This window comes from Physella acuta, unplaced genomic scaffold, assembly GCF_028476545.2.
Source record: "Physella acuta isolate Inbredline_101_S28 unplaced genomic scaffold, ASM2847654v3 ptg000877l, whole genome shotgun sequence".
NCBI lineage: Eukaryota > Metazoa > Mollusca > Gastropoda > Physidae > Physella > Physella acuta.
In genome coordinates this window covers 45,169-69,657 of record NW_026732394.1, presented here as the reverse complement: position 1 = coordinate 69,657, position 24,489 = coordinate 45,169, and the positions used below count along the sequence as shown (strand labels likewise).

The window sequence follows — 24,489 nt, the reverse complement described above, 5'->3', positions numbered from 1 at the left end:
TCATGCGTTCCGTGACAAATCTGAGCGTTGGTTCAGGAACGTATGACAATCCCCACCCCTCCCCACCCAATGATATACCGATCTCCATGGCCTTTCACTATCGATTTGTCCCCACCAAAAATAGTAAATTGTGGCCAAGAAGCTGCAGATCTCTGTCACTCTCTCATCCAGCTTTATAGGATTTTCTCCCTGGTTGCTAGGCGACCGTGACGCCAAACGTGTGACAAGGGGCAATTAACCGTCATCTTTGAGTTGTTGGGCGGTTTTTTAAAAACAAAAGCGGAATGAGTAGTCTTTGTTAGCCGGAGATGAATGTGTTTGTGATAACAATATACAGCCTAGTAGATTCGTGCCTATTCATAATTTATTTCTAATATATTCCTGTTGATTAATGACTGAATTATATAAATGTCTTCAAATTTTATGTTGATTCTTGGCCCTACGAGACATATCAGAGTGTAAGAGAAAATTAATTTGAATACAGGTAACTAACACAAGTTTAGAAATAGAAAGGTTGGTGCATTAGTGGGTGAAGGATCCTGAGACAAGCATTGCTGCCCTGTATGGCTGTTTATACAACTATTTTTATGTAAAAAAAAATAATCATGAGTATTTGTTTATCAAAACAAAACATATTTTAACACTGCTTTAAGAGAAAATAGAATATGGGAAAATTGACTTGTTCAAAATAAATCAATAACTGGAAGAATAAGTGCCATGAAATAACATTTCATGGAGTCTACAGCTATCGGAGAATACAAAGGAAAATATTCATCAGGCAGAAAATGGTTAACACGACCGATGTTGCTGAATGTAAACTGCTTGTTTTACGATGTAACAGGAAAATCAATTTCGCAATTAACACTAATTCTAAATAAAGCAACTTGTATTATCATGGTTCCTAAAAATAGCTGCCGAGTTTTTATGAAAATAAAAGCAAGAAATGTGATATTGACTAGACCGTCAAGTTTAAAAGCCTAGATGAAAGCTGTACGAGGCTGTGTTGTGGATCATGTTGTATTGTGGATGTTGTTGTGTTGTGGATGTTGTATTGTGGATGTTGTTGTGTTGTGGATGTTGTATTGTGGATGTTGTATTGTGGATGATGTTGTGTTGTGGATGTTGTATTGTGGATGTTGTATTGTGGATGTTATATTGTGGATGATGTTGTGTTGTGGATGTTGTATTGTGGATGTTGTATTGTGGATGTTATATTGTGGATGTTGTATTGTGGATGTTGTATTGTGGATAAGGTTGTATTGTGTCTGTTGTATTGTGGATGTTGTATTGTGGATGATGTTGTGTTGTGGATGTTGTATTGTGGAATTTGTATTGTGGATGAGTTTGTATTGTGAATGTTGTATTGTGGATGTTGTATCGTGGCTGTTGTATTGTGGATGTTGTATTGTGTATGAGGCTGTATTGTGTATGAGGCTGTATTGTGGGTGAGGTTGTATTGTGGATGTTGTACTGTGGATGATGTTGTATTGTGGATGATGTTGTATTGTGGATGTTGTATTGTGGATGTTGTATTGTGGATGAGGTTGTATTGTGGATGATGTTGTATTGTGGATGATGTTGTATTGTGGAATTTGTATTGTGGATGAGTTTGTATTGTGAATGTTGTATTGTGGATGATGTTGTATTGTGGATGTTGTATTGTGGATGTTGTATTGTGGATGAGGTTGTATTGTGGATGATGTTGTGTTGTGGATGTTGTATTGTGGATGTTTTATTGTGGATGTTATATTGTGGATGATGTTGTGTTGTGGATGTTGTATTGTGGATGTTGTATTGTGGATGTTATATTGTGGATGTTGTATTGTGGATGTTGTATTGTGGATAAGGTTGTATTGTGTGTGTTGTATTGTGGATGTTGTATTGTGGATGATGTTGTGTTGTGGATGTTGTATTGTGGAATTTGTATTGTGGATGAGTTTGTATTGTGAATGTTGTATTGTGGATGTTGTATCGTGGCTGTTGTATTGTGGATGTTGTATTGTGTATGAGGCTGTATTGTGTATGAGGCTGTATTGTGGGTGAGGTTGTATTGTGGATGTTGTACTGTGGATGATGTTGTATTGTGGATGATGTTGTATTGTGGATGTTGTATTGTGGATGTTGTATTGTGGATGAGGTTGTATTGTGGATGATGTTGTATTGTGGATGATGTTGTATTGTGGAATTTGTATTGTGGATGAGTTTGTATTGTGAATGTTGTATTGTGGATGATGTTGTATTTTGGATGTTGTATTGTGGATGTTGTATTGTGGATGAGGTTGTATTGTGGATGATGTTGTATTGTGGATGATGTTGTATTGTGGATGTTGTATTGTGGATGATGTTGTATTGTGGATGTTGTATTGTGGATGTTGTATTGTGGATGAGGTTGTATTGTGGATGATGTTGTATTGTGGATGTTGTATTGTGGATGTTGTATTGTGTATGAGGTTGTATTGTGGATGTTGTATTGTGGATGTTGTATTGTGTATGAGGCTGTATTGTGGATGTTGTATTGTGGATGATGTATTGTGGATGTTGTATTGTGGATGTTGTATTGTGGATGTTGTATTGTGGATGTTGTATTGTGGATGATGTATTGTGGATGTTGTATTGTGGATGTTGTATTGTGGATGTTGTATTGTGGATGTTGTATTGTGGATGTTGTATTGTGGATGTTGTATTGTGGATAATGTTGTATTGTGGATGATGTTGTATTGTGTATGAGGCTGTATTGTGGGTGAGGTTGTATTGTGGATGTTGTATTGTGGATGATGTTGTATTGTGGATGATGTTGTATTGTGTATGAGGCTGTATTGTGAATGAGTTTGTATTGTGGATGTTGTATTGTGGATGATGTTGTATTGTGAATGAGTTTGTATTGTGGATGTTGTATTGTGGATGTTGTATTGTGGATGATGTTGTATTGTGGATGTTGTATTGTGGATGAGTTTGTATTGTGGATGTTGTATTGTGGATGATGTTGTATTGTGGATGTTGTATTGTGGATGTTGTATTGTGGATGAGGTTGTATTGTGGATGATGTTGTATTGTGGATGATGTTGTATTGTGGATGTTGTATTGTGGATGATGTTGTATTGTGGATGTTGTATTGTGGATGTTGTATTGTGGATGAGGTTGTATTGTGGATGATGTTGTATTGTGGATGTTGTATTGTGGATGTTGTATTGTGTATGAGGTTGTATTGTGGATGTTGTATTGTGGATGTTGTATTGTGTATGAGGCTGTATTGTGGATGTTGTATTGTGGATGATGTATTGTGGATGTTGTATTGTGGATGTTGTATTGTGGATGTTGTATTGTGGATGTTGTATTGTGGATGATGTATTGTGGATGTTGTATTGTGGATGTTGTATTGTGGATGTTGTATTGTGGATGTTGTATTGTGGATGTTGTATTGTGGATAATGTTGTATTGTGGATGTTGTTGTATTGTGGATGTTGTTGTATTGTGGATGAGGTTGTATTGTGGATGTTGTTGTATTGTGGATGAGGTTGTATTGTGGATAATGTTGTATTGTGGATGTTGTATTGTGGATGTTGTATTGTGGATGTTGTATTGTGGATGTTGTATTGTGGATGTTGTATTGTGGATGTTGTATTGTGGATGTTGTATTGTGGATAATGTTGTATTGTGGATGATGTTGTATTGTGTATGAGGCTGTATTGTGGGTGAGGTTGTATTGTGGATGTTGTATTGTGGATGATGTTGTATTGTGGATGATGTTGTATTGTGTATGAGGCTGTATTGTGAATGAGTTTGTATTGTGGATGTTGTATTGTGGATGATGTTGTATTGTGAATGAGTTTGTATTGTGGATGTTGTATTGTGGATGTTGTATTGTGGATGATGTTGTATTGTGGATGTTGTATTGTGGATGAGTTTGTATTGTGGATGTTGTATTGTGGATGATGTTGTATTGTGGATGTTGTATTGTGAATGAGTTTGTATTGTGGATGTTGTATTGTGGATGTTGTATTGTGGATGATGTTGTATTGTGGATGTTGTATTGTGGATGTTGTATTGTGTATGAGGTTGGATTGTGGATGTTGTATTGTGGATGTTGTATTGTGTATGAGGCTGTATTGTGGATGATGTTATATTGTGGATGAGGTTGTATTGTGGATGTTGTATTGTGGATGTTGTATTGTGGATGATGTATTGTGGATGATGTATTGTGGATGTTGTATTGTGTATGAGGCTGTATTGTGTATGAGGCTGTATTGTGGATGAGGTTGTATTGTGGATGTTGTATCGTGGCTGTTGTATTGTGGATGTTGTATTGTGTATGAGGCTGTATTGTGGATGAGGTTGTATTGTGGATGATTTTGTATTGTGGATGTTGTATTGTGGATGTTGTATTGTGTATGAGGCTGTATTGTGTATGAGGCTGTATTGTGGATGAGGTTGTATTGTGGATGTTGTATCGTGGCTGTTGTATTGTGGATGTTGTATTGTGTATGAGGCTGTATTGTGGATGAGGCTGTATTGTGGATGAGGTTGTATTGTGGATGTTGTATTGTGTATGAGGCTGTATTGTGGATGAGGTTGTATTGTGGATGAGGTTGTATTGTGGATGAGGTTGTATTGTGGATGATGTTGTATTGTGGATGTTGTATTGTGGATGATGTTGTATTGTGTATGAGGCTGTATTGTGGGTGAGGTTGTATTGTGGATGAGGTTGTATTGTGGATGTTGTATCGTGGCTGTTGTATTGTGGATGTTGTATTGTGGATGATGTTGTATTGTGGATGATGTTGTATTGTGTATGAGGCTGTATTGTGGGTGAGGTTGTATTGTGGATGTTGTATTGTGGATGATGTTGTATTGTGAATGAGTTTGTATTGTGGATGTTGTATTGTGGATGTTGTATTGTGGATGATGTTGTATTGTGGATGTTGTATTGTGGATGAGTTTGTATTGTGGATGATGTTGTATTGTGGATGATGTTGTATTGTGGATGTTGTATTGTGGATGATGTTGTATTGTGGATGTTGTATTGTGAATGAGTTTGTATTGTGGATGTTGTATTGTGGATGTTGTATTGTGGATGATGTTGTATTGTGGATGTTGTATTGTGGATGTTGTATTGTGTATGAGGTTGTATTGTGGATGTTGTATTGTGGATGTTGTATTGTGTATGAGGCTGTATTGTGGATGTTGTATTGTGGATGTTGTATTGTGTATGATGCTGTATTGTGGATGATGTTATATTGTGGATGAGGTTGTATTGTGGATGTTGTATTGTGGATGTTGTATTGTGGATGATGTTGTATTGTGGATGTTGTATTGTGGATGTTGTATTGTGTATGAGGCTGTATTGTGTATGAGGCTGTATTGTGGATGATGTTATATTGTGGATGAGGTTGTATTGTGGATGTTGTATTGTGGATGTTGTATTGTGTATGAGGTTGTATTGTGGATGTTGTATTGTGGATGTTGTATTGTGTATGAGGCTGTATTGTGGATGATGTTATATTGTGGATGTTGTATTGTGGATGTTGTATTGTGGATGTTGTATTGTGGATGATGTTGTATTGTGGATGTTGTATTGTGGATGTTGTATTGTGTATGAGGCTGTATTGTGTATGAGGCTGTATTGTGGATGAGGTTGTATTGTGGATGTTGTATCGTGGCTGTTGTATTGTGGATGTTGTATTGTGTATGAGGCTGTATTGTGGATGAGGTTGTATTGTGGATGATTTTGTATTGTGGATGTTGTATTGTGGATGTTGTATTGTGGATGTTGTATTGTGTATGAGGCTGTATTGTGTATGAGGCTGTATTGTGGATGAGGTTGTATTGTGGATGTTGTATCGTGGCTGTTGTATTGTGGATGTTGTATTGTGTATGAGGCTGTATTGTGGATGAGGCTGTATTGTGGATGAGGTTGTATTGTGGATGTTGTATTGTGTATGAGGCTGTATTGTGGATGAGGTTGTATTGTGGATGAGGTTGTATTGTGGATGATGTTGTATTGTGGATGTTGTATTGTGGATTAGGCTATATTGTGGAAGCTGTTGTATTGTGGATGAAGATGTTAAATGGATACTGTCCTTTGATGTTGATGTCATTTAGTTGTGATAAAGTTTTTACGTTCAAGCCAGCGTGTTGTTTATTTCGCCATTCGATGACCGTGGCGGGTTTCCATTTAGCTGACTTGTCGCTTATTGACTTCTCATACCCATAGTTTAACGCTAAAAGTACACGGATACTTTCTAATAGGCTGCTGCCGGTACTTGGAGGTTTATAACAGATCCATCAGCCCCTGTGTCTGCACGAAGATGGGCCATCAACAATAGGCAGCCAAGTGGCAACTAGCTGCAGCCAGTAGTTGACTAGTTTAGACATTAGCTTGCTAGCTGCAGCCAGTACTTGACTAGTTTAGACATTAGCTTGCTAGCTGCAGCCAGTACTTGACTAGTTTAGACATAAGCTTGCTAGCTGCAGCCAGTACTTGACTAGTTTAGACATTAGCTTGCTAGCTAAAGCTAATAATTGACTAGCTGTAGTTTTTTGGAGAGCAGCTAATCTTACCTTTCCTACAATTTTCAATTTTCCTAACATTTTTTCAACAAACGGGTATATATCGAGTGCTAACTTATAACTTATGTTGGATTGTAATAAAACGAAAATTAACATAAACAGGAAATGTAAATGTGTTTTCTTTAAAGCTTTTATGATAAGTGCAGGGCTATTTACGTTAAGCGATTACATTATAAATATAGATTTTTTAAACCATTGGTTTTGTATTGCTTCACTCTGTTGTTGTTGTCGAATGTGATACAAAATATTTTAACCATTATGGCCCTAATAAGACACACCAAAAGTTACCCACTAAAGCCTTAATGAGACACACCAAAAGTTACCCACTAAAGCCCTAATGAGACGCACCAAAAGTTATCCACTAAAGCCCTGAGACACACCAAAAGTTATCCACTAAAGCCCTAACGAGACACAACACAAGTTACTCACCAACCAAACTGAGCAGGTCACGTAAATCATCTTCTTGTTCTTGGGGCTGTGAAAACAGTCAGAAATAATTAACGTCTAAACTTGTCAATTCATTATTATAATTAGATCTAAAATCTCAGCTGGTTAACATCAAAAACAGAATAAATAATGAACTTAGAAATAATCAACACTTCCACAAAGTCATGATATTTAAGATTAGTTGTAGGGCATAAATTATTTATAGCCCCTGTGTTAGGTTATAAAAACACAAATACACGTCCCCAAACATGTACACCAAAACACAAATAGTTCATACACGTCCCAAACATGTACACCAAAACACAAATACACGTCCCCAAACATGTACACCAAAACACAAATAGTTCATACACGTCCCAAACATGTACACCAAAACACAAATACACGTCCCCAAACATGTACACCAAAACACAAATAGTTCGTACACGTCCCCAAACATGTACACCAAAACACAAATAGTTCGTACACGTCCCCAAACATGTACACCAAAACACAAATACACGTCCCCAAACATGTACACCAAATACATAGTTCATACATCGAACAATCAAAACAGCCCTGAAACACAACTCATTAGCTGATACAGACAATTAAATTAATCTTTACCATACAAATTGCTAGCTAATGATTCAGCCAATTAATCTTTACCATACAAATTGCTAGCTAATGATTCAGCCAATTAATCTTTACCATACAAATTGCTAGATAATGATTCAGCCAATTAATCTTTACCATACAAATTGCTAGCTAATGATTCAGACAATTAATCTTTACCATACAAATTGCTAGCTAATGATTCAGCCAATTAATCTTTACCATACAAATTGCTAGCTAATGATTCAGCCAATTAATCTTTACCATACAAATTGCTAGATAATGATTCAGCCAATTAATCTTTACCATACAAATTGCTAGCTAATGATTCAGACAATTAATCTTTACCATACAAATTGCTAGCTAATGATTCAGCCAATTAATCTTTACCATACAAATTGCTAGCTAATGATTCAGCCAATTAATCTTTACCATACAAATTGCTAGCTAATGATTCAGCCAATTAATCTTTACCATACAAATTGCTAGCTAATGATACAGCAATTTAATCTTTACCATAAAAATTGCTAGCTAATGATTAAGCCAATTCATCGCTACCATACATGTCATTAGCTAATGATATAACCTGAACTGTCGATCTAACTAAACAAATAGTTTATAGACTATCTTTTCTAATTTCTAGTTCTTAAAGTTTAACTTAATCGATATTATAAAACTTGTATTTCTAAAACCTATGATTTTATAAACGTATAAAGTAAAAACGTGTATTACATAAACTCGATCTTTGAATGCATAAATTGTAATCTTTACATATAAATGACATCTACAACACTACCACACCTAAATACTAGCCACTACCTTACATCTTTACATATAAATGACATCTACAACACTACCACACCTAAATACTAGCCACTACCTTACATCTTTACATATAAGTGACATCTACAACACTACCACACCTACATACTAGCCACTACCTTACATCTTTACATATAAATGACATCTACAACACTACCACACCTACATACTAGCCACTACCTTACATCTTTACATATAAGTGACATCTACAACACTACCACACCTACATACTAGCCACTACCTTACATCTTTACATATAAATGACATCTACAACACTACCACACCTACATACTAGCCACTACCTTACATCTTTACATATAAGTGACATCTACAACACTACCACACCTACATACTAGCCACTACCTTACATCTTTACATATAAATGACATCTACAACACTACCACACCTACATACTAGCCACTACCTTACATCTTTACATATAAATGACATCTACAACACTACCACACCTACATACTAGCCACTACCTTACATCTTTACATATAAGTGACATCTACAACACTACCACACCTAAATACTAGCCACTACCTTACATCTTTACATATAAATGACATCTACAACACTACCACACCTACATACTAGCCACTACCTTACATCTTTACATATAAATGACATCTACAACACTACCACACCTACATACTAGCCACTACCTTACATCTTTACATATAAATGACATCTACAACACTACCACACCTACATACTAGCCACTACCTTACATCTTTACATATAAATGACATCTACAACACTACCACACCTACATACTAGCCACTACCTTACATCTTTACATATAAATGACATCTACAACACTACCACACCTACATACTAGCCACTATGTTTTACTTACATCTTTACATATAAATGACATCTACAACACTACCACACCTACATACTAGCCACTATGTTTTACTTACATCTTTACATATAAATGACATCTACAACACTACCACACCTACATACTAGCCATTATGTTTCACTTACTTGTTTCTCCACTGAGTCCACACTTCGTTTTTTGACTGAAATTGAGAAAAATTTTGTTTGAAATTTTCGTTTCAAAATATAATTCCATTACATGGTAAACAAGCATGATTATCACATCAATACTCGAATCCTGGTGGGGGGGGGGGGGGGGGGGATATTAAACTTCAGAGGGTGGGTAGCGGACACCGATGGAAGTTTTTATTTTCTATACGATTCCCATACCTTTTCTATTTTGTCCTTTATGCAAGCGCACTATCTTCCTCACTTTTATAATGAGAAAATCGACTCACCATCAATAATGATAAATAATGAAATCAACGATAACCTTCCCCCCCCCCCCCCCACTCCCAAATTTAAAAATCGTTAAAAATCGACTTACCCTCAATAATGAAATCAATAATAAATCCCTAAAACTCAGTAAACTATGTCTAATGTTTCTTTACCACAGGTCCACAGAAGATTTATTGGTAGGTGGAAAAGGGGGGGGGGGGGAAGTGGGTTGGAAGCTTATGCAATAATTGCTACGAGTGCCTAGGGAGTACGAAAAGTTCTGCTATAAAATAATTAAGAATATTCCACAAGGGCAGTAACTTGTGATAGTTTCCCAACAATTTACAATTTCCTTGTGAGGTATTGAAATTCTTGTAATCGTTAGAATACGATTGACGGAATCCAAGCATTCAGAACAATGTTTGATAACAGGCACTAATGCGGCCAGGTGTCATTGATGACGTCAGTATGATGTGCGGTTCCATTTGATCACAACTAGCCTATGCAAATGAAGAACTCAAATCAAATGCTGCCATGGTGTTGTTATAAATTACAGAAAGAAAAAAAACGTTTCCCCGATTTGCTTAAGCTTTAGATATTTTTAAATAAGGAAAAAAAAGAAAGAAAAACAAAACAAAACAAAACAAAACAAAACAAAACAAAACAAAACAAAACAAAACAAAACAAAACAAAACAAAACAAAACAAAACAAAACAAAACAAAACAAAACAAAACAAAACAAAGAGAAATCGGTTTTATTTTAACTAGTCACAATGTATTAAAACATTTCCTGTTGTCTAAAATTTAAAAGCTGAAATATATCGCCTGTCGTTGAGTGCTATATTTATAAAGCTATTCCATGACAGGATATCATCAGTTTTGTGCTTGAACTAATAATTAAGTTTAAAGCAGAACGGCTAGATTTGTTTTGATGTCACTGAAATAATATCCAGCTATTTGTTTGAATGTACAACATCTTCAATCTTACAATCAGACCGGCGACCGTTGCCTGGTAAAGTCGGTAAGTTGAAAGATACGGGTGGAAGGGGGAGAAGGCGGTTTCTGTTTCCAGGAGATAGAACCACACCAAGATTTATAACCACACCAGGAGATACAACCACACCAGGAGATACAACCACACCAGGAGATACAACCACACCAGGAGATACAGCCACAACAGGAGATACAACCACACCAGGAGATACAACCACACCAGGAGATACAACCACACCAGGAGATACAGCCACACCAGGAGATACAACCACACCAGGAGATACAACCACACCATACAACCACACCAGGAGATACAACCACACCAGGAGATACAACCACACCAGGAGATACAACCACACCAGGAGATACAGCCACACCAGGAGATACAACCACATCAGGAGATACAACCACATCAGGAGATACAACCACACCAGGAGATACAACCACACCAGGAGATACAACCACACCAGGAGATACAGCCACACCAGGAGATACAACCACATCAGGAGATACAGCCACACCAGGAGATACAACCACATCAGGAGATACAACCACACCAGGAGATACAACCACACCAGGAGATACAACCACACCAGGAGATACAACCACACCATACAACCACACCAGGAGATACAACCACACCAGGAGATACAACCACATCAGGAGATACAGCCACACCAGGAGATACAACCACATCAGGAGATACAACCACACCAGGAGATACAACCACACCAGGAGATACAACCACACCAGGAGATACAACCACACCAGGAGATACAACCACACCATACAACCACACCAGGAGATACAACCACACCATACAGCCACACCAGGAGATACAACCACACCAGGAGATACAACCACATCAGGAGATACAGCCACACCAGGAGATACAACCACATCAGGAGATACAACCACATCAGGAGATACAGCCACACCAGGAGATACAACCACACCAGGAGATACAACCACATCAGGAGATACAGCCACACCAGGAGATACAACCACATCAGGAGATACAACCACATCAGGAGATACAACCACACCAGGAGATACAACCACACCAGGAGATACAACCACACCAGGAGATACAGCCACACCAGGAGATACAACCACATCAGGAGATACAGCCACACCAGGAGATACAACCACATCAGGAGATACAACCACACCAGGAGATACAACCACACCAGGAGATACAACCACACCAGGAGATACAACCACACCATACAACCACACCAGGAGATACAACCACACCAGGAGATACAACCACATCAGGAGATACAGCCACACCAGGAGATACAACCACATCAGGAGATACAACCACACCAGGAGATACAACCACACCAGGAGATACAACCACACCAGGAGATACAACCACACCAGGAGATACAACCACACCAGGAGATACAACCACACCAGGAGATACAACCACACCAGGAGATACAACCACACCAGGAGATACAACCACACCAGGAGATACAACCACACCAGGAGATACAACCACACCAGGAGATACAGCCACACCATACAACCACACCAGGAGATACAACCACACCAGGAGATACAACCACACCAGGAGATACAACCACACCATACAACCACACCAGGAGATACAACCACACCATACAACCACACCAGGAGATACAACCACACCAGGAGATACAGCCACACCAGGAGATACAACCACACCAGGAGATACAACCACACCAGAAGGTACAACCACACCAGGAGATACAACCACACCAGGAGATACAACCACACCAGGAGATACAACCACACCATACAACCACACCAGGAGATACAACCACACCAGGAGATACAGCCACACCAGGAGATACAACCACACCAGGAGATACAACCACACCAGGAGATACAACCACACCAGGAGATACAACCACACCAGGAGATACAACCACACCAGGAGATACAACCACACCAGGAGATACAACCACACCAGGAGATACAACCACACCAGGAGATACAACCACACCATACAACCACACCAGGAGATACAACCACACCAGGAGATACAACCACACCAGGAGATACAGCCACACCATACAACCACACCAGGAGATACAACCACACCAGGAGATACAACCACACCAGGAGATACAACCACACCAGGAGATACAACCACACCATACAACCACACCAGGAGATACAACCACACCAGGAGATACAACCACACCAGGAGATACAACCACACCAGGAGATACAACCACACTAGGAGATACAACCACACCAGGAGATACAACCACACCAGGAGATACAACCACACCAGGAGATACAACCACACCAGGAGATACAACCACACCATACAACCACACCAGGAGATACAACCACACCAGGAGATACAACCACACCAGGAGATACAACCACACCAGGAGATACAACCACACTAGGAGATACAACCACACCAGGAGATACAACCACACCAGGAGATACAACCACACCAGGAGATACAACCACACCAGGAGATACAACCACACCATACAACCACACCAGGAGATACAACCACACCAGGAGATACAACCACACCAGGAGATACAACCACACCAGGAGATACAACCACACTAGGAGATACAACCACACCAGGAGATACAACCACACCAGGAGATACAACCACACCATACAGCCACAACAGGAGATACAACCACACCAGGAGATACAACCACACCAGGAGATACAACCACACCAGGAGATACAACCACACCATACAACCACACCAGGAGATACAACCACACCAGGAGATACAACCACACCAGGAGATACAACCACACCAGAAGATACAACCACACCAGGAGATACAACCACACCATACAACCACACCAGGAGATACAACCACACCAGGAGATACAACCACACCATACAACCACACCAGGAGATACAACCACACCAGGAGATACAGCCACACCAGGAGATACAACCACACCAGGAGATACAACCACACCAGGAGATACAACCACACCAGGAGATACAACCACACCAGGAGATACAACCACACCAGGAGATACAACCACACCAGGAGATACAACCACACCATACAACCACACCAGGAGATACAACCACACCAGGAGATACAACCACACCAGGAGATACAACCACACCAGGAGATACAACCACACCAGGAGATACAACCACACCAGGAGATACAACCACACCAGGAGATACAACCACACCAGGAGATACAACCACACCAGGAGATACAACCACACCAGGAGATACAACCACACCAGGAGATACAACCACACCAGGAGATACAACCACACCAGGAGATACAACCACACCAGGAGATACAACCACACCAGGAGATACAACCACACCAGGAGATACAACCACACCAGGAGATACAACCACACCAGGAGATACAACCACATCAGGAGATACAACCACACCAGGAGATAAGGCCACAACAGGCGATACAACCACATCTGGAGATACAACCACACCAGGAGATACAGCCACACCAGGAGATACAACCACATCAGGAGATACAGCCACACCAGGAGATACAACCACACCAGGAGATACAACCACACCAGGAGATACAACCACACCAGGAGATACAACCACACCAGGAGATACAACCACACCATACAACCACACCAGGAGATACAACCACACCAGGAGATACAACCACACCATACAACCACACCAGGAGATACAACCACACCAGGAGATACAACCACACCAGGAGATACAACCACACCAGGAGATACAACCACACTAGGAGATACAACCACACCAGGAGATACAACCACACCAGGAGATACAACCACACCAGGAGATACAACCACACCAGGAGATACAACCACACCATACAACCACACCAGGAGATACAACCACACCAGGAGATACAACCACACCAGGAGATACAACCACACCAGGAGATACAACCACACTAGGAGATACAACCACACCAGGAGATACAACCACACCAGGAGATACAACCACACCATACAGCCACAACAGGAGATACAACCACACCAGGAGATACAACCACACCAGGAGATACAACCACACCAGGAGATACAACCACACCATACAACCACACCAGGAGATACAACCACACCAGGAGATACAACCACACCAGGAGATACAACCACACCAGAAGATACAACCACACCAGGAGATACAACCACACCATACAACCACACCAGGAGATACAACCACACCAGGAGATACAACCACACCATACAACCACACCAGGAGATACAACCACACCAGGAGATACAGCCACACCAGGAGATACAACCACACCAGGAGATACAACCACACCAGGAGATACAACCACACCAGGAGATACAACCACACCAGGAGATACAACCACACCAGGAGATACAACCACACCAGGAGATACAACCACACCAGGAGATACAACCACACCAGGAGATACAACCACACCAGGAGATACAACCACACCAGGAGATACAACCACACCAGGAGATACAACCACACCATACAACCACACCAGGAGATACAACCACACCAGGAGATACAACCACACCAGGAGATACAACCACACCAGGAGATACAACCACACCAGGAGATACAACCACACCAGGAGATACAACCACACCAGGAGATACAACCACACCAGGAGATACAACCACACCAGGAGATACAACCACACCAGGAGATACAACCACACCAGGAGATACAACCACACCAGGAGATACAACCACACCAGGAGATACAACCACACCAGGAGATACAACCACACCAGGAGATACAACCACACCAGGAGATACAACCACACCAGGAGATACAACCACACCAGGAGATACAACCACATCAGGAGATACAACCACACCAGGAGATAAGGCCACAACAGGCGATACAACCACATCTGGAGATACAACCACACCAGGAGATACAGCCACACCAGGAGATACAACCACATCAGGAGATACAGCCACACCAGGAGATACAACCACACCAGGAGATACAACCACACCAGGAGATACAACCACACCAGGAGATACAACCACACCAGGAGATACAACCACACCATACAACCACACCAGGAGATACAACCACACCAGGAGATACAGCCACACCAGGAGATACAACCACACCAGGAGATACAACCACACCAGGAGATACAACCACACCAGGAGATACAACCACACCAGGAGATACAACCACACCAGGAGATACAACCACACCAGGAGATACAACCACACCAGGAGATACAACCACACCAGGAGATACAACCACACCAGGAGATACAACCACACCAGGAGATACAACCACACCAGGAGATACAACCACACCAGGAGATACAACCACATCAGGAGATACAGCCACACCAGGAGATACAACCACACCATACAGCCACACCAGGAGATACAACCACACCAGGAGATACAACCACACCATACAACCACACCAGGAGATACAACCACACCAGGAGATACAACCACACCAGGAGATACAACCACACCAGGAGATACAACCACACCATACAACCACACCAGGAGATACAACCACACCATACAACCACACCAGGAGATACAACCACACCATACAACCACACCAGGAGATACAACCACACCAGGAGATACAACCACACCAGGAGATACAACCACACCATACAACCACACCAGGAGATACAACCACACCATACAACCACACCAGGAGATACAACCACACCAGGAGATACAACCACACCAGGAGATACAACCACACCATACAACCACACCAGGAGATACAACCACATCAGGAGATACAACCACACCAGGAGATACAACCACACCAGGAGATACAACCACACCAGGAGATACAACCACACCATACAACCACACCAGGAGATACAACCACACCAGGAGATACAACCACACCAGGAGATACAACCACACCATACAACCACACCAGGAGATACAACCACACCATACAGCCACACCAGGAGATACAACCACACCAGGAGATACAACCACACCAGGAGATACAACCACACCAGGAGATACAACCACACCAGGAGATACAACCACACCAGGAGATACAACCACACCAGGAGATACAACCACACCAGGAGATACAGCCACAACAGGAGATACAACCACACCAGGAGATACAACCACACCAGGAGATACAACCACACCAGGAGATACAACCACACCAGGAGATACAACCACACCAAGATTTATAACCACACCAGGAGATACAACCACACCAGGAGATACAACCACACCAGGAGATACAACCACACCAGGAGATACAACCACACCAGGAGATACAACCACACCAGGAGATACAACCACATCAGGAGATACAACCACATCAGGAGATACAGCCACACCAGGAGATAAGGCCACAACAGGCGATACAACCACATCTGGAGATACAACCACACCAGGAGATACAGCCACACCAGGAGATACAACCACACCAGGAGATACAACCACATCAGGAGATACAACCACACCATACAGCCACAACAGGCGATACAACCACATCAGGAGATACAACCACATCAGGAGATACAGCCACACCAGGAGATACAACCACACCAGGAGATACAACCACACCAGGAGATACAACCACACCAGGAGATACAACCACACCATACAACCACACCAGGAGATACAACCACACCATACAACCACACCAGGAGATACAACCACACCATACAACCACACCAGGAGATACAACCACACCAGGAGATACAACCACACCAGGAGATACAACCACACCATACAACCACACCAGGAGATACAACCACACCATACAACCACACCAGGAGATACAACCACACCAGGAGATACAACCACACCAGGAGATACAACCACACCATACAACCACACCATACAACCACACCAGGAGATACAACCACATCAGGAGATACAACCACACCAGGAGATACAACCACACCAGGAGATACAACCACACCATACAACCACAACAGGAGATACAACCACACCAGGAGATACAACCACACCAGGAGATACAACCACATCAGGAGATACAACCACACCAGGAGATACAACCACACCATACAGCCACAATAGGAGATACAACCACAACAGGAGATACAACCACAACAGGAGATACAACCACACCAGGAGATACAACCACATCAGGAGATACAACCACACCAGGAGATACAACCACACCATACAGCCACAATAGGAGATACAACCACAACAGGAGATACAACCACACCAGGAGATACAACCACATCAGGAGATACAACCACACCAGGAGATACAGCCACACCAGGAGATACAACCACACCATACAGCCACACCAGGAGATACAACCACACCAGGAGATACAACCACACCAGGAGATACAACCACACCAGGAGATACAACCACACCATACAACCACACCAGGAGATACAACCACACCAGGAGATACAACCACACCAGGAGATACAACCACACCAGGAGATACAACCACACCAGGAGATACAACCACACCATACAACCACACCAGGAGATACAACCACACCATACAACCACACCAGGAGATACAACCACACCAGGAGATACAACCACACCAGGAGATACAACCACACCATACAACCACACCAGGAGATACAACCACACCATACAACCACACCAGGAGATACAACCACACCATACAACCACACCAGGAGATACAACCACACCAGGAGATACAACCACACCAGGAGATACAACCACACCATACAACCACACCAGGAGATACAACCACACCATACAACCACACCAGGAGATACAACCACACCAGGAGATACAACCACACCAGGAGATACAACCACACCATACAACCACACCAGGAGATACAACCACATCAGGAGATACAACCACACCAGGAGATACAACCACACCAGGAGATACAACCACAACAGGAGATACAGCCACACCATACAACCACACCAGGAGATACAACCACACCATACAACCACAACAGGAGATACAACCACACCAGGAGATACAACCACACCATACAACCACAACAGGAGATACAACCACAACAGGAGATACAACCACACCAGGAGATACAACCACATCAGGAGATACAACCACACCAGGAGATACAACCACACCATACAGCCACAATAGGAGATACAACCACAACAGGAGATACAACCACACCAGGAGATACAACCACACCAGGAGATACAACCACACCATACAACCACAACAGGAGATACAACCACACCATACAACCACACCAGGAGATACAACCACACCAGGAGATACAACCACACCAGGAGATACAACCACACCATACAACCACACCAGGAGATACAACCACACCATACAACCACACCAGGAGATACAACCACACCAGGAGATACAACCACACCAGGAGATACAACCACACCATACAACCACAACAGGAGATACAACCACACCATACAACCACACCAGGAGATACAACCACACCAGGAGATACAACCACACCAGGAGATACAACCACACCAGGAGATACAACCACACCAGGAGATACAACCACACCAGGAGATACAACCACACCAGGAGATACAACCACACCAGGAGATACAACCACACCAGGAGATACAACCACACCAGGAGATACAACCACACCATACAACCACACCAGGAGATACAACCACACCAGGAGATACAACCACACCAGGAGATACAACCACACCAGGAGATACAACCACACCAGGAGATACAACCACACCAGGAGATACAACCACACCAGGAGATACAACCACACCAGGAGATACAACCACACCATACAGCCACAACAGGAGATACAACCACACCAGGAGATACAACCACACCAGGAGATACAACCACACCAGGAGATACAACCACACCAGGAGATACAACCACACCATACAACCACACCAGGAGATACAACCACACCAGGAGATACAACCACACCAGGAGATACAACCACACCAGGAGATACAACCACACTAGGAGATACAACCACACCAGGAGATACAACCACACCAGGAGATACAACCACACCAGGAGATACAACCACACCAGGAGATACAACCACACCATACAACCACACCAGGAGATACAACCACACCAGGAGATACAACCACACCAGGAGATACAACCACACCAGGAGATACAACCACACCAGGAGATACAACCACACCAGGAGATACAGCCACACCAGGAGATACAACCACACCAGGAGATACAGCCACACCAGGCGATACAACCACACCAGGAGATACAACCACATCAGGAGATACAACCACACCAGGAGATACAACCACACCAGGAGATACAACCACACCAGGAGATACAACCACACCAGGAGATACAACCACACCAGGAGATACAACCACACCAGGAGATACAACCACACCAGGAGATACAACCACATCAGGAGATACAACCACATCAGGAGATACAACCACACCAGGAGATACAACCACACCAGGAGATACAACCACACCAGGAGATACAGCCACACCATACAGCCACAACAGGAGATACAACCACACCAGGAGATACAACCACACCAGGAGATACAACCACACCAGGAGATACAACCACATCAGGAGATACAACCACATCAGGAGATACAACCACATCAGGAGATACAACCACATCAGGAGATACAACCACACCAGGAGATACAACCACACAGATCAAGTGGTCAGTGTGTAGACAGATATGGAACAACTCGGTCAAGTTTTAAAACCACTCTTCAAGCCTCGAGCTTAAAGCTTGAAAATTTGCCGATCAATAAAATGAATTTCACGCTGCGTCTATTGTTTCGTTGGGATCTGATCCACGCAACGTTTTATGATCTTGGCACTTGTATCAAGAGATACTGTACTTGTATCAAGAGATACTGTACTTGTATCAAGAGATACTGTACTTGTATCAAGAGATACTGTACTTGTATCAAGAGATACTGTACTTGTATCAAGAGATACTGTACTTGTATCAAGAGATACTTTACTTGTATCAAGAGATACTGTACTTGTATCAAGAGATACTGTACTTGTATCAAGAGATACTGCACTTGTATCAAGAGATACTGTACTTGTATCAAGAGATACTGTATTTGTACCAAGAGATACTGTACTTGTAGCAAGAGATACTGTATTTGTATCAAGAGATACTGCACTTGTATCAAGAGATACTGTACTTGTATCAAGAGATACTGTACTTGTATCAAGAGATACTGTACTTGTATCAAGAGATACTGTATTTGTACCAAGAGATACTGTACTTGTAGCAAGAGATACTGTATTTGTATCAAGAGATACTGTACTTGTATCAAGAGATACTGTACTTGTATCAAGAGATACTGTACGTGTATCAAGAGATACTATACTTGTATCAAGAGATACTGTACTTGTATCAAAAGATACTATACTTGTATCAAAAGATACTGTACTTGTAGCAAGAGATACTATACTTGTAGCAAGAGATACTGTACTTGTATCAAGAGATACTGTACTTGTATCAAGAGATACTGTACTTGTATTAAGAGATACTGTACTTGTAGCAAGAGATACTATACTTGTAGCAAGAGATACTGTACTTGTATCAAGAGATACTGTACTTGTATCAAGAGATACTGTACTTGTATCAAAAGATACTGTACTTGTATCAAGAGATACTGTACTTGTAGCAAGAGATACTATACTTGTAGCAAGAGATACTGTACTTGTATCAAGAGATACTGTACTTGTATCAAGAGATACTGTACTTGTATCAAGAGATACTGTACGTGTATCAAGAGATACTATACTTGTATCAAGAGATACTGTACTTGTATCAAAAGATACTATACTTGTATCAAAAGATACTGTACTTGTAGCAAGAGATACTATACTTGTAGCAAGAGATACTGTACTTGTATCAAGAGATACTGTACTTGTATCAAGAGATACTGTACTTGTATCAAGAGATACTGTACTTGTATCAAAAGATACTGTACTTGTATCAAGAGATACTGTACTTGTAGCAAGAGATACTATACTTGTAGCAAGAGATACTGTACTTGTATCAAGAGATACTGTACTTGTATCAAGAGATACTGTACTTGTATCAAGAGATACTGTACGTGTATCAAGAGATACTATACTTGTATCAAGAGATACTGTACTTGTATCAAAAGATACTATACTTGTATCAAAAGATACTGTACTTGTAGCAAGAGATACTATACTTGTAGCAAGAGATACTGTACTTGTATCAAGAGATACTGTACTTGTATCAAGAGATACTATACTTGTATCAAGAGATACTGTATTTGTATCAAGAGATACTGTACTTGTATCAAGAGATACTGTACTTGTATCAAGAGATATTATACTTGTATCAAGAGATACTGTACTTGTAGCAAGAGATACTATACTTGTAGCAAGAGATACTGTACTTGTATCAAGAGATACTGTACTTGTATCAAGAGATACTGTACTTGTTTCAAAAGATACTGTACTTGTATCAAGAGATACTGTACTTGTATCAAGAGATACTGTACTTGTATCAAGAGATACAGTACTTGTATCAAGAGATACTGTACTTGTAGCAAGAGATACTGTATTTGTATCAAGAGATACTGTACTTGTATCAAGAGATACTGTACTTGTATCAAGAGATACTATACTTGTATCAAGAGATACTGTACTTGTATCAAGAGATACTGTACTTGTATCAAGAGATACTGTACGTGTATCAAGAGATACTGTACGTGTATCAAGAGATACTATACTTGTATCAAGAGATACTGTACTTGTATCAAAAGATACTATACTTGTATCAAAAGATACTGTACTTGTAGCAAGAGATACTATACTTGTAGCAAGAGATACTGTACTTGTATCAAGAGATACTGTACTTGTATCAAGAGATACTATACTTGTATCAAGAGATACTGTATTTGTATCAAGAGATACTGTACTTGTATCAAGAGATACTGTACTTGTATCAAGAGATTTTATACTTGTATCAAGAGATACTGTACTTGTAGCAAGAGATACTATACTTGTAGCAAGAGATACTGTACTTGTATCAAGAGATACTGTACTTGTATCAAGAGATACTGTACTTGTTTCAAAAGATACTGTACTTGTATCAAGAGATACTGTACTTGTAGCAAGAGTTGCTATACTTGTGGCAAGAGATACTGTACTTGTATCAAGAGATACTGTACTTGTAGCAAGAGATACTATACTTGTATCAAGAGATACTGTACTTGTATCAAGAGATACTATACTTGTATCAAGAGATACTGTACTTTTATCAAGAGATACTGTACTTGTATCAAGAGATACTATACTTGTATCAAGAGATACTATACTTGTATCAAGAGATACTGTACTTGTATCAAGAGATACTGTATTTGTATCAAGAAATACTGTACTTGTAGCAAGAGATACTATACTTGTATCAAGAGATACTGTACTTGTATCAAGAGATATTATACTTGTATCAAGAGATACTGTTCTTGTACCAAGAGATACTGTACTTGTAGCAAGAGATGCTGTAGTTGTATCAAGAGACACTATACTTGTATCAAGAGATACTGTACTTGTATAGTACTGTATTTCCAAAACTTCAAATCTTCCAGACATGTAGATCATTCTCATTCACCCAAGGTAACAAAAAATTAAGAAATTAATTAAATAATGACAGTCACATCACTACGTGTCTTCACTAATATAACCAAGCTACGAACAGAGTTGTAGCAAGGGGGGGGGGGCGGGGTGCGGAACGCACCGGGTGACAACATTTAGGGGGGTGACACCAAGGCAAAAAATAGCAAAACATATAGAGAAAAATTTGAAGGGGCGGGGTGCAAATCGAAAGTTTGGGGGGGGGGGGGTTGTAAATCGAAAATTGAAAGTTTGTCCCCGGGAAGGGTCGCTACGCCTCTGAGGGGCGATACCATTTAGTGCCGCACCGGGTGACACCCGACCTCGCTACGCCACTGGCTACGAATGTATTTAATCATTCCTATTGTTAGTGCATAGTTAGAAATGCTAAGCCTAACCGGTTCCATAGTAGCCTATTATCTTCTTATAATTATAAAATCCATAGAAAAAAATTGAATAAGTATTTTAAACATGACATAAACTATGTAGCCGATTACAACAAAGATCGATACAGTTTCGCAATTCAAATTGGAAGTCATCACGTGCCTGGAGCGGATGTCATCGAATGTTTACAGTAGCGCTGGTCTAAATTACAGCGGAATTCTGTCATACTACAAAACTGACCAATAATTAACTTTAAACTATTGCTAATTTAACACCCACAATTTAAATTTGAATCATTAAAAAGCGAGAGATTATTTTCTTGTTCCATTAAAATGATTTTCTGATTCAATAATACTCGCAGGGGGGGGGGGGGGTGTCTGGAGTTTGGATTTCGGACCCGAATTCTCGGGAGTCCCTGAGTTCATTCAGCCCGATGGGTACACAACATCTATTAGGTAAAAATGGCTAAGAATTTATCACATTACGCCACAATGTTACCGGAGACAACGAAACCCATAAACTCTACTTCATCTGCCCTATTGGTCGCCTGGTCTGGTAATTACAATTTTATTGACGTGCAACAAATTGTTGTACGGACACGTAGGGTAAGGCCGGATATTATGTGACTCCTTCTATATAACAGAACTCATGAGTTAGAAAAACTTGAATAAAATTGCCGATCTTTAAAAAGTTGTTAAATTCTCTGTTTTATCGAACAGATTTAAACCGATACAGCAAATAATGAATATTCGGTCGTAATTTTTTAGCGCAATTTCCATACTGGCAATTACGTTTAATAATTCGCCATTTCTGGATGGATGGATGTGTGTCCGCAGCTTTAAGTCGTATCTCCTCCTCAACGAAGC

The 24,489-nt window shown here is 41.0% G+C and overlaps 1 protein-coding gene across 2 annotated transcripts in view; it reads right to left on the bottom strand.

The window, feature by feature from the left end:
* LOC131952563 (uncharacterized) overlaps positions 1-24,489 on the bottom strand; it is a 62,574-nt gene that overhangs the window by 34,703 nt on the left and 3,382 nt on the right. For both annotated transcript variants that reach the window (XR_009388545.1, XM_059315285.1), the window contains exons 3-4: positions 9,427-9,461; positions 6,997-7,042 (exon numbers count right to left, since the gene is read on the bottom strand). Coding sequence is in view for 1 of the 2 variants with exons in the window: in XM_059315285.1 (XP_059171268.1) it covers positions 6,997-7,042; positions 9,427-9,461 (81 nt within the window). In the remaining variant the exon portion in view is untranslated. The remainder of the gene's footprint in view (positions 1-6,996; positions 7,043-9,426; positions 9,462-24,489) is intronic.